General features: G+C 33.8%; 1 protein-coding gene across 1 annotated transcript; it reads left to right on the plus strand.

Annotated features, from left to right (window-relative positions):
* Positions 1 to 12,611: 12,611 nt before the first annotated feature.
* LOC125210441 (glucan endo-1,3-beta-glucosidase, basic isoform-like) lies at positions 12,612 to 13,574 on the plus strand. Its single transcript, XM_048109999.1, has one exon. The coding sequence runs from the start codon at positions 12,612 to 12,614 to the stop codon at positions 13,572 to 13,574; it is 963 nt and encodes a 320-aa protein (XP_047965956.1).
* Positions 13,575 to 14,418: the final 844 nt, after the last annotated feature.

Raw genomic sequence — 14,418 nt, forward strand, 5'->3', positions numbered from 1 at the left:
ATAAATCAAAAATTAAGTGGCTGATCAATTAAGTTGTCACATTAGAATTCATGATCGATCCACATCCATTTACACACGCCAGATTCGGCAAATTATCACTTGATAAATCTGCAAATACACACACGGTTTTACTTAGGTAAAATTGTAAAGAGTATTTTCGAAACTATTTGTATATCGTCCTAAAGTTTCAACAATATCAATAAAACATTTGAACTATTGACAATAATTATACCACAAATTACTTAACTGACACTAAAAAAAACTTGTTTTGTAAGGAGATAAAATTCGTGGGTTTTAAAAAGTAACAGCAATTGATTAGGACCTAAAAGAAAGCGTTTCTAAATGAAGGACACAGTTAATTTAATTTTTTAATTTTTAGGACACTTCCATTTGCTCCTCTAATGTTAGTTGGAATACAAACAATAAGTACGCTTTTTGAAACGTTGGTATGGTAGTACTTAATTTATTAAAAATATCCTTAATGATTTTTTTTCGATTGTAGTGTGACAATTTTTGCATGGTTATGTATATTGGTTAAATTTTCGAAAATATATATCATATCATTCTAATATCATTATATTTATAACTTTAAGACAACACTAACTAAATAACAACTTTGTATCCCAACAACTCTAAAACAAATCAACGCACTTTAAACTCTCAATCACACGTACCGCCCCCGAATTCCACATTGTTATGTTATTCGTTTTAGATCAAGCTCTCACAAATTTATTTTTGGATTATTCCAAAAGACCTCCTACCTTATAATTATATGGGGCTCAATCAATAGTCGAACCATTAATTTGAAGTTATTAAATATCAACACATAATACATGGTTGCGGCGGATCCAACTGAATTTTTGATTTGGAGTGAGATAAATAATTATAGCGATTTGATGTTTCAAAATATCGATCTTTTTCCTTCTCTTTAATTTGTTCTCTCAATTAAAATTTTTAATCTTATTTTTAACTAAGATATTCATTGTATATAAATGTGATTTTTTTTTAATTTAGTGTTACTACTACTTAACTGACTTTCATTATTCAAAATAAAGGGTATATTATAGATAAATTGTTTTAGCATTTGTAGAATGTGTTCTCTTTACTAATAAATCATTTTTATTGCGTGTATTACTTTTACTAATAAATCATCCTTTTTAGCTTATCTCAGAAATGTTTCAATTATTTAAACAAATAGAATGTAAAAAAATAAAATACAATAGAAGAATTTAAAACAAAAAATAATACTTAATACATTAGAAAATAATAAAAATACATAATGCTTTATAAGATGAGGAATTGTTTTATAAATAAAGTGTATAAGATGAATTTGAAGTAGAAATATAGGAGTACAAAATAAGGGCGTTAGAAGAGAAGGAAAAGAAATCCATTAAAAACAATTAGAATATATTATAAGAGAATTAATTAATTTGAAATGAAATAAAATAAATGCATAATCTTTTATAAGATTATTAAAATACATAAAACGGATTTTAAAATAGACTCAAAGAGGTCTGTGTGTCTTTGTTTGGTTGGTTGTTAATTTAGCTTTGACTTTAGACTTCTGGTACTTTGGACTGTGTTATTTTTGTTTGCTTGTTCACTGTTTCTCGGTTGAGCCTTTTGATAAAAAAAAAAAAAACTCAAAGAGTAAAATTTGAAGAGACCAAAACAAACTTTAAAAAAATTGAAAGAGAAAACTTAAAAATCCGACTTGTACACAATTTCTAAAGCCTAAAGGAAGAATCTTCTGTTGGGCTAGGAAAGCAACTTGTAATGCTACTAATATCTTATTTTTGGGATACAGTTGTATCCCTTTTTTCCCCAGTGGATCCGCCACTGCATGGTTGATATTAAATAATTTTTTATTTGAGATACTACTGGTTACTCATATAAGGTAATTCCAACGAGTATTCTATTAATTAGAATTAGAAAAGTTAAAGTTTTGAATTGAGTTGTGATTTGTCGTTAATATTAATAATGAAATACTTAAAAATTAAAGGCAAGAAATATTGGTTGCCCAAACCTACATGTTAAGAGGCAAAATCATGTAGTACTAATTGTTTGTGGCTGTCATTCCAATCTGTTTTAGATTTTGAAAACTTTCTTATCAATCACAATCATCCGCTAAGTCCCATTTTAGGAAAAAAATAGGCTAGCATAATGAGACTTTATATTTGCATCTTTCAATATTTCCATTAAATCGGAATTATATGCAAGTTGTAGAAAATTTATCATTCCATCTCTCGTGATGTTTCTATTTCTGAAGAATGATTTGATTGCACGTCACAATTTATAGTGCCGATTCCCATTATTGGAAATATAGCGTGCAACGTTACATAGATTTAATTGGTGGAGTGACTATGTTCACAATTAGAAGGTAACGGGTCGAAATTAATCAAATTAATGTGTTGTTAATATATTTGAGGATTATTGATTAATTTACGATTGCTTCAAACATTAGAGAAGTATGGTTCTAAGTTTTTAATAGATAAAGGGCGTGTTCCAATTCATGATAATATTAAAGTTATTAGTGTGATAATATTTTCCTCTATTTTTCATGTGTAAAAAATCTAATATCTATTTATTTATCATATTTATTATTTCTATATATAAAAAAATCTAATATCTATAAAGGCATTTTTATATGTATTAGAAAACACAATTACTAATTTCTACAATAAGAAAAGTTTATAGAATAGAAGAACTATAGTATACATATTGTTTATGGACAATTTTTTCGAACTGTTTTTATTTTAATATGTTATTCTCACAAAATATAAAATATTGGACATGTCAAAACTTAATTAATTGACCGCATACACAATTGTTATATTTGATTTGATATTTTTTTTTTAGAATACATTCATTGATTTCTAAGACAATAACAAGTCGTTATATATTATGGTTACGAGTATGTATGACTTTATATATAGCATATGATATTACGCCACAAAATCGAAAAATAAAAAATGAAATGAAGATGTGAGATATAAAATCTCATTCACTACTTTTTGCACAATAATTAATGTGTGATTGTGTGTAATTGTTTTTGTTGAAGTCCGAATTCTCCAATTGTGTGGAATCTAGAAAAGATTTTGATACGTGATATCATAGAGGCCATTCATTTTATTTTCCCATGCATGATTTTTTTCAATATATTACCATTTTCGAAATATATAATTTAAGGCTTTTATATGATTATAATATTTAAGTTAAATCAATATTTGCAAAATTTTCACTTTTTTGTGTGGAATAGGCCTTTTTTTTAATTTTAAAAAATAGTAGAAAATTCACCAGTGTTCCATAACGCAAGACTCTCCAAAACACATTACATTAATTAAATTGAATAATATAATCGAAGAAGGCATTATCAAAATATTGATTAATGAAAGTAGGAAACATTAGAAGGCGGCAGACAATCTTAGTAAATGCTACTCCCATCATCATGTCAATTGTGTCGTTGTCTTAACTTTTACCAAATGAATTCTGTTGTCCAATGCTAATATTCTTGTTAGTTTTGTTTAAATATCTTAGAAAAGTCTCGTTTTCATCGTTCTTACTATCAAGATTTAAATAATTAATTTACTCAAAAATGATTTAGTAGTGATAGTCATAAATATAATTCTAGTATATGGTAAAATTTGATTCTATTTACTAGAAAGAGAGAAAGTATATTTGATCATCTTGTATACTAGCGAGGGAAAAGTTTAAAAAAAAATTCTAGAATACATTTTTCATGAGATTGATTACATTGATAAACACTTTTTTTTACTTCCTCCGGTCCGTTGACCATTAGGAGTTTCAATTTGAGTGCGGCACATTTTAAGAAATGTAAAAGAAAGTAAGTGAGAAAATATAGTGGAATTTGAGACCCATGTTAATATAGTAATCTATTAATTTTATGATAGAATATGAGTGGAATGAGATATTGGAAAATGGGGTCTATCTATCATTTATAATAAAAGTGAACTAGAACTCCTAATAGATGATGGACTAAAATGGTAAACCGAAACTCCTAATGACGGACGAGGGAGTAACAATTTTCCTAAAATTGGAATGAAATTGAAAATCCTACAAAAACTTAAACCATAGTCGTAGGTCATGTTTGTCTATAACTATGATGAGCCCAAAGAAATTTAGAAATGCCATTACTAACAAGTTGTAAATATAGTGGCAAAATCTATGATTATGTTTCTTGAATTTAGGCCGAGACAAAAGTTTAGCTACGCGTTCAAATGTATTCCTCAAAATTCAAGAATAGAGCGAGAAGATATAAATTATGATTAAGGGTAAAACTTTAAAAGTGATCATATATATGTTGTTACAAATCAACAATTAGCTGTCAAACATCTTCTTTACAATTAATTTTTTGTCACATCATATATTTTACTTTCTTGTGGCTATGATAAGCTTAAACAAGAATGCGCAAGATCTGGATTTTTAATTCATCATTAATAAATGTAAACTACATTTCATTTTTTTGTCTATAAATGAAATACTATATCTAATGATCGATATTACTCATATATAATTAAACAACTTGCGAAGCCACTTTGGGTGTTGACTATTGAAAGGGCACTAGTTATAGTAATTTTTATTTATTTGATTCGAGCCATCAAATTGTCACCCCATGTTGATTTTTGGCCCAAACACTATATTGTTTTACAGAATTATGATGTTGTTTACTAGTAACTGGGGCCAAAATTATACTCCCTCCGTCTCATAATAAACGTCACACTTTCTTTTTTAGTTTGTCCTACAAAAGATATCACATTTTCTTTTATAGAAAAAGTTCTCTCTCACATTAATATAAATATATTATTTTCTCTTTCCACTTACCACACAAAACAACACATCCTAAAATCTCATGCCAATCCCCAAATGTGACTTGACATCTATTATGGGACGGAGGTGTACTTTATAGACTTGAACTCTTGCTTACCATCCAAATTTTACTTTATAGACTTGTACTTTTGCTAACCATCCATTTTATTTTTGTAAAAATCTTCTTTTAACTCCAACTTGGTGAGCTTAAAATGTTTAGACACGCAGATGTATATATTAGTATTCCCTTAGTCCTACAAAAATATGCACTTTTTCATTTTTAGTTTGTCCCATAAAAATATACACTTCCTAAATTTAGAAATTTTTTCTCTCTAATAAGATGGGACCCATTATCCACTATCAATACTTTAATTACTTTTTCTTTCTACTTCTCTTACTTTATCGATTGTGCATTAAAACTCATGCCCAACAAAAAATGTATATTCGTATGAGACTAGAGATGTATTATTTTTTGTTGGTAAAATAGAGACTTAATTAGCTATAAATCCATGTACTAGTACTCTCTCTGTCTCATTGAAGATGACTCACTTTCCTTTTTGGTTTGTCCCAATTAAGATGACTCTTTACTAAAAATGGAAACACATTTCTCTCTACTTTATTCCTTTTCTCTTACTTTACTTTCCCCACTTCACACACAAAATAAAATTGTATAAATTCTCGTGCCGCCCAAGGAAGGGGTCATCTTCCTTGTGACGGAGGGAGTACTTTCTTTATGTATAATCCATGTACTAATACTCAAATTTAGTCCAATTTGAAGTTGGCTTGACACCGATTGACCGAAACTTTAATACTCCCTCCGTCTGTCATAAAATATCTCATTTTTTTCTTTTTCGTCCATCCGCCAATAAATGTCTCATTTCACTTTTACCATATTTGGTAAGTGGACCAAATATTCTACTAACTCATTCCACTCGCATTATTATAAAACCAATATATTAAAGTAGGTCTCACATTCCACCAACTTTTCTACCCACTTTACTTCATAAAGTCAAACAATTTCATAAAACTCGTGCCCATCAAATATGAGACATTTAGAGCATCCACAATGGGGCGCCCTATAGCCCACGCTATAGGGCGCCATATCCTCCGCCACATCAACATTTTATTCTCCTACACATCCACCTGCAGTAGGACGCAATTTTTAGGGGCGGTTATGTGCCCAAATACGAAATACAAAAAAATTTTTTAAAAAAAACTTCATTTTATTGAAAGTTGAAAGAGTACAATACAAAATACTTAAAAAAACTACAATTTCAGCGGCGATTACGTGCCCAAATTTCTTCAACCATGTCGGACATGAGCCGAGCATGGTCTTGTTGGTTGCGCATTGAGGCCTGTGCCGCTAGAACCTCATTGTAGCTCATCGGTAATCCTCGAACGTGGGACGGGGTCGCCGAGCCGAAGCTAGATCCAGCTTCATCATCGCCCCAATCGGTGACTCTTGCACCTTCGTTTTTGAATATCATGTTATATAAGATGATGCACGCATACATGACATCGACGATGACTTCCTTGTACCAGAAACGCGCTGGATCTTTCACTATTGCCCAACGCGATTGGAGCACACCAAATGCCCGCTCCACATCCTTTCGCGCGGCCTCCTGTCGTTGCGCAAATAAAGCTCTCTACCGATCCGTTGGGCAACTGATCATCTTCAAAAAAACAGGCCACCTCGGGTATATGCCATCGGCCAAGTAGTACCCCATATGATGCTGGCGTCCATTTGCAGTGAACTCGATGGCCAAGCCGTTGGCATTGCATTGCTCGGTGAAGAGATACGATGTGTTCAGGACGTTGATGTCATTGTTCGATCCCGCCACACAGAAGTAAGCATGCTAGATCTAGAGCCGATGGTCAGCGATGGCTTCGAGGATCATTGTCGGGTGGCTAGCCTCTCCACGCCGTTGGGCAATTCTTCCACTCTCAGTGCATACAATCTATGCTACCTGGCATTCCACGAAAGCTGTGCACCTTCTCATGCATGTTCATCAGGGCCTGGCAATCGTCAGCGGTCGGCCTTCGCAAATATGTGATGCAGAAAGCCTCCACAACTCCCCGACAAAATTTCTCCAGGCACTCGCGGCCAGTTGTCTCCTCCAGTTGTCCGTCATGGTGCTGTAGGCCAACTGCTGGAGAGCAACCGTGCACTTCTGCAACGGCGTAAGTCGGGGTCTGCCAATGCTATCTTCCCGATACTGGAACAATGCGGAGAAAAACCACCGGGCCCCACCGAGGCTCCTCGGCAAAATAGTCTGCGAACAGACGTTGGTGAGCTAAGTCGTGCTCGATGGGGACAAAGGTCCAACGTCAAATTAGCCTCTGGACCTGCTTCGCCGCTTCACGCTCGCGCCCCATTTCGACCAAGCAATCCGCCACAGCCTCATGAACGCAATCGAATAAGGCCCGAGTAATGCCCTCCGAGGTACTCCAGTCGCCGCCGAGATTCATTTTTAGCGTGAGAAAGATTGGTAAAGAGAATTGAGAGATGGGAGAGAAAGATTGGTTTGAAAAATGGAATGAGAAATGAGGTATATATAGATAAGAAACTATAAAAAAATAGAAAATGCGTTGCTTCGTCGGCGGATGACGCATAGGGCGCGGACGAAGCATCCACCATGTTATAGTGGCGGACAATGAGGCAGACGATGCATCGGGCGGACTATCGTCCATCCCATTGCGGATGCTCTTAACTGCGGACGATAATTGCTAACGTGAAATCACATGTACCGGGGTTTTTCACCTTTGGGGTGATTCTATTATATAGGTTCCCAAAATAGGTTTTTTTTTTCTCTCTTTTTACCATTAGTTTGATGTTATGCGTATCTTAGCTAACCTATGTGATACTCCGTCCGTCCACCATTAGGAGTCTCATTCGTGGACGGCATGGATTTTAAGAAATGTTAAGAAAAGTTGGTGGAAAAAAGTTAATGGAATAGAGATCCCACTTGTATATATTAATTTTAAATGAAATGTGATTGAAATGAGTTAGTGGAAGGTGGGACCCTATTACCATTTATGGTAAAAGTGAACCGGGACTCTTATTCGTGGACGGACTAAAATGAAAAAACGGGACTCTAATTCGCGGACGGATGAAGTATAACGTGGTTATAGCATTGAAATTGAACTCAGATTATGATAAGCCCTTAATTCTTTGCTGATTATTATGCAAGTACAAGGTCTCTATGATTGTTACTATTACTCTAACTATAATAATAATAATAATAATAACAATAATAATAATAATAAGTAAGTTATTATTATTATTATTATTATTGTTATTATTATTATTATTATTATACTTTGTTTTGATGTTTTTGCCACTTAATAACTTAGAGCAATGGATAGTGATAATTTGTTTGCGAGAAGTATAGTATTATCATCGCACAGAATCGCGTTACAAGAGAACATGGGTTGACGATATCCCTTTGTGTAGTTCGAAAATATTTGTAATACAAAATTAGATAGTTAGATTAATTTTCAGTATAAAAGTTTTAATTATTTCAAGACTCAAAAATATTCTCTTTTCGTGTATAATCTATAGTGTTATTTTTCCATTTTTGTTGTCCACAAAAATTAGACTTGTCCATTTTTGGTAGGTTTCTCTCTCTATTTTCTAATAAGGTGAGTCTTACTTAGTACTCACCACTAATAATACTACTATCATTTTTTCTCTCAATTTCTCTTTTATTTATAAATTTTGCATTATAGTTTGATGACACAAAGGGAATGTTAATTAATTATAGTTGTAAACAAGGTTAAATAATAAATAGATTTTGATAACTTAAACACGTGTGATAAATATAGATTTTGCATACTTGTAAGGTCTAGATTGGATTGGGTAGATGTTATGCATGAGAAATAAGTTCTTCAATTGCACTTTTTATTCAATTTGTAATTTTAACGTGTTACGTGAAAAATGCACGAGACATGAAAAAAGGCCGAATTTGAAGAACGGAGTCAACTGACTGACCAAGTCAGGCCGAATTCAAATCTGTATATTTTTTAGAACCATCGATTTAAGTGTATATACAAAGAAGTGTATGAATATAATTTTTATATTATGTGAAACTGAAACAGTCCTAATAATGATTTAAATCAACTTAAATTATTATTAGGGGTATATTAGTCAAATTAGTAAATAATATTATGAAAAAAAACATAATGGTAACATGGTATAGACATTACGTCTCCAAAATCATTACCCCTTATAAAAATAATATTGTAATGTTGAATATGCATAATACGGTAATTCCAATTAAAGTTTAAAAAAATGTATATAGGGCATAATTTTATGCGCATTAAATCATTCAACAACAAATTCCAGAGAAGATATTTTCCATAAATTCCATACCAAAACAGGTTCCACCATAAATTAATTTTCCTGGTGCTATTTCTGAAACTGTAAATGCATTAAATGTGAAAAATCCTTCATCCCCAATCTCAGTCTCTATTAGTTATTACTCCCTCCGTTCCAAGGAAGATGACTCTTTTCTTGCACGGCACGAGATTTTATATAATTTTATTTTGTGTGTTAAATGGAGAGAGTAAAAAAAAAAAAGAGAGGGAATAAAGTAGAGATAAAAGGATTTCTATTTTAAATAATGAGTCATCTTGGTTGGGAGTTGGGACAAACCAAAAAGGAAAGTGAGTCATCTTTAATGGGACGGAGGGAGTGCCATATATCAACTGGAAATCATTAAAGCTATGGAGCGGCCAGGCAAACCATATATATAATAACATTTCAATAAGTGTACTTATGTATTAAAATATCATTATAATAAAGAAAAATATCATTAAGGACATTTTTAATACAAATAAGAGCATTCGCAGCGGTGAGTTTTGCCGTCCGTCCGTCCGTGCCGCTGAGCACGAATATTATGAACAATATTGTGCCGCCTATGAAGTCTATGTCGCCGCCAATACCCCCGCCCCTCCTCCTCAACCAACTAGAGCAAAACGTCGCTACATCCCTCGTGATCGAGAGGGAGCCCATGAAAGGCTCGTTGCCGACTATTTTTCCGACCAGCCGCGGTATCAAGAAGATTACTTTCGACGCCGTTTTCGCATGTCAAAACGGTTGTTTATGCGTATTGTCAACACATTATCCACCCGCGTTGAATACTTTCAAGAGGTGCAGACGCAACCGATCAGCAAAGTCTCACGGCGTTGCAAAAGTGTACTTGTGCCATCCGACAACTTGCTACTGGGCAAACGGCTGACCTCTTCGACAAGTATTTGCATGTCGGTGAGTCAACTGGAATCCTATGCCTCAAGAGTTTTTGCGACGGCGTTCGTTCTGCTTTCGGCGAGGAATTCCTTCGGGCATCCACCACCGACGATTGTCAATGGTTGCTTCGTCTTCACGAAACAGTCCACAGTTTCCCCGGTATGATAGGCAGCATTGACTGTATGCATTGGAAGTGGAAGAATTGCCCAACTGCTTGGAGGGGGCAACACTTAAGCGGCCACAAAGGTGGCGGTCCAACGCTTATCCTTGAAGCGGTCGCCGACTACCGCCTATGGATTTGGCATGCATATTTCGGTGTTGCCGGATCCAACAACGACTTGAACGTGTTATATTCTTCACCACTCTTCGATGATGTTTTGAATGGTGTAGCACCGGCGATCGACTTCACCGTCAACGGAAATGCATACCACATGGGTTACTATCTCGCCGATGGTATCTACCCAAGGTGGTCGACTTTCGTAAAGTCGTTCAGCAATCCACAAGAGCAAAGACAGATTCTTTTTGCGCAGCGTCAAGAGTCTGCTCGGAAAGACGTCGAAAGAGCTTTTGGTGTCCTTCAAGGCCGATTCAACATTGTGAAGTCCCCTTCTCGGCTTTGGTACGTTAAGAATATCGCCGACATCATGTACACGTGTATTATCTTGCAAAACATGATTATAGCTGATGAAGGACCGATGGCGGCTAACTTTTACGACGAGGATGAAGCCGGAAGCTCAACCGCGAGGTCTTCCCCACGCCGAGGTGTGCATACGACGGTGAACGAGAGGATGGAAAGAAGACACACAATGCGCGATACAAGAGCCCACACTGAGCTACAAAAAGATCTAATCAATCACATTTGGGCGAAATTCGGCAACGAGTAGTGCAATTTTTAATTTTTAGGATTTTAATTGTGTACTTTTTAATTTTTAGGATTTTAATTATGTAATTTTTAATTTTTAGGATTTTAATTATGTAATTTTTAATTATTTTTGTAATTTGTAATAGTATTTCGGGTATTTTTAATGCATTTTAATATTGTGGAAATGTTTTTATTTAAATTGAATAATAGAATGGTGGGACCCTTGAGCTTGTCCTTAGCTAAGAGCACGGATGTGGGTGTTGTGCTCTTAGCTAAGGACAAGCAGTAAAAGTGGGTCCGAGCCCACTTCCGTGCTCTTAGCTAAGAGCACGGATGGGGATGCTCTAAGAACGTTAATTTGTGTATCTAAATATATCATAAATACTTCAAAAATCGTCTTTAGTATTGGTGTCCCCACTAAAATTAGAGGATACAATGCAAATAAAAGCGTCCAAAAAAATAAAAAAAAAAATAAGTTAATTTATCTTTAATTTAAGAACGCTTTTCTTTATCCTAAATCGTCGTTATTTTTAAGAAAATTTAAACGCAAATAGTTGTGACTCAGATTTTTGTATTCTTAAAAAATAATTTTTAATAGTGAATGAATTAATTGGGTCGTTCATGAGTATGTTACAGTAGGTGAAAAAAACAACAGGAGTTGGCAGTATAACTTGATTTTAGATTCAATTACTCACTCTAGGAGATTGAAATTTCAACTAAGTCGATACCTGTTTTATTTTACCCTTATAAATGCTTCACAGTTATTTTGTTTTAACATTAATCATATAACTGATCTAAAAATAAATGCAAAAAGTGTTATTTTATTTAGATATTTCTAAAAAAACGTACTTGCTAACTATTCTATCTATTTTTAATTTAATCAAGATACAACATGATATATATGGAGTATTATATAATCACCATATGCTTAAAATGGACTAATTTGCAAGTTTTAAATATAATTACAAATTAATTTTGTTGATTCAATTACCTAATTGTGAATTGATGCTTAAAAAATATTAAATTTAGTTCATTTATAATGAAATAAAGAATATTGAACTTATGAGGTGATGCGTAAAGAATAGGGATGCTGCCATATATAGTTTAGTAATTGAGAAATTAAACCCCACGAATAGTTAGTATTAAGAGGATATTTAGTACGTAACATTAAAATTAATTCAGATAATAATTAACTAAATTGATAAGAGAACATAAAATAAAAAACAAGTATAACAGAGCGAAAAAGGAAAAGCAAAACGAAAGAACCAAAGTAGGTACGTAGCGTCCCCAATAAATAGTAAATGTAAGACAAAAATGGAGAGCTATTAATTGATGAAGTCTAAAATAACGGTATAACTTATAAGAATATCAATATATTCATTGTGAAATTAATATTTACTTAATTGGTCAATTTCTTTTCCTAAAAAACTCATTTCCACGATTAAGAAATGGCAAATATAATAACTAAACTTTAATGGTCTTCAAAATGAAACTATAAATCAGTGGTCTCGAGAATATTTCAATTAATTTGTCACAATGAAGAGATCATCAAAGCAACACCTTATGCTAATGGCAATAGCCTTGCTTTGCATCCACACTGCAGGTTAATCCCTTTCTCAACTTTTATAGAAAAATCAAATAAAATAAGTACTAACTCTTTTTTTTTATGGGTAAATGAATTTAGATGCTAGAACGGGAGTGTGCTATGGCACCCTTGGCGACAATCTACGACCACCGAGAGAAATCGTTAATCTAATCAAGGGTAACAACATTGGTCACATTCGATTATACAACCCTAATCCGACAATCCTCGAAGCACTTCAAGGCACCAAAATCTCCGTCATCGTTGGGGTGCCCAACGACGAGATCCAAGGTATTGCGACAGATCCATCTGTCGCGACATCTTGGGTCCAAAACAACATCCGCAAGTACCAATACGTCAACTTCCGCTACATTTCCGTTGGAAACGAGATAAACCCGGCCGACAACCCCAACATCGCACCCTACATACCGACAGCCATGCAACGCATCTCCGATGCCCTGGCCGCGGTCAGGCTTCGGAGAATCAAGGTCTCCGCGGTCCTAAGCATGTCGGTTATCGGAGTATCCTACCCTCCATCGGCCGGGGCATTTCGACCCGAATTCCGCGAATCCTTCATCGATCCAATTATCAAATTTCTTCTCAAAACACATAGTGATTTTCTAATTGATGTGTATCCATATTTTGCATATGCTAGTGACCCCACCAATATTCCTTTAGACTATGCATTATTTACTTCTAAATCGGTTGTGCTTAGGGATGGACCATACCAATACCAAAACTTATTCCATGCCATGGTCGACTCGGTCCATGCAGCTCTCGAGAAGGCCGGTGGGCCCAGCCTCAAGGTTGTGGTGACCGAGACGGGGTGGCCCACGGCCGGAGGGATGGGGACTACCGTATCCAATGCATTCGCTTATAACTCACATTTGTTCAAGAGTGTGAAAAGGGGAACCCCTAGAAGGCCAAGGAAGACTTTGGACACTTACATTTTTGGGCTCATTGATGAGAATCAAAAAACTCCTGAACTTGAGAAGCATTGGGGAATCTTTCTTCCTAATAATGTCCCTAAATATCAAGTATCTTTTACTCCATAAAATGTATAACGAAAAGTGTATTGTGTTTTATTTCTTCAAGTTTCTATAACATACTGTATTATGCAATGTGATTGATTTCTTCTAGTATCTATAACACATTATGCAATTTTGCTTATTAATTTCTTCCCCCTATCCATCTCATGATTAATTAGCATATGTAGCTTTTGGGGTGTTAGAGCATCTTCATCATTTATATTAAAATTAAAATTATTTTAATATAAATATCATATCAATTATTTATTTTACTTAAATTATTTATACTAAACTTAAAATTATAAAAATATTCTCTATATTATGCGGAGCTCGGCTTGAAAAACTCAATAACTCGAGTAAATCTCAATCCAAGCATGGAATTATCCTATTCTGTTGATAAAATAGCGTCATAAATATTTTAAACGTAATCTCTTCATCCCTTAAAAAAATGACCGTTCCTTTTTGCATTAATTTTAATACTACTAATATTGAGTAAATGTGTTGGTAAGTGAAAATTAAGGTACATATTTATTACATGAGTATATTTAATAGTGAAAATTAAGGCACGTATATGAGTATTGTACTATTTAACTATAAATGGCTCATAAATGTGTGAATCATGCATAGATTTTTATGTAAATAAATTAATATAGTGGAGGAAACATATAAGAGATAATAATGTGGTAAAAGAGACCAAAATTCCAAAACAGAATGAATAATAGTTGAATATAAATTAAAATGACAAAAAAAATATATTTTAAGATACCACATCCACGATTAGGGATGTCAATCGGACCAATCCTACTTAGACTATAGACTAATCGGGCTAGAATATTTTTATTAGATTAAATTTTACAACCATAACCCTAAA

This window comes from Salvia hispanica, chromosome 3 (assembly GCF_023119035.1).
Source record: "Salvia hispanica cultivar TCC Black 2014 chromosome 3, UniMelb_Shisp_WGS_1.0, whole genome shotgun sequence".
Classification (NCBI taxonomy): domain Eukaryota; kingdom Viridiplantae; phylum Streptophyta; class Magnoliopsida; order Lamiales; family Lamiaceae; genus Salvia; species Salvia hispanica.

Excerpts from the sequence above, each read along its gene's own strand:
- LOC125210441 (XM_048109999.1), top strand. The coding sequence starts at position 12,612 with ATGAATTTAGATGCTAGAACGGGAGTGTGCTATGGCACCCTTGGCGAC.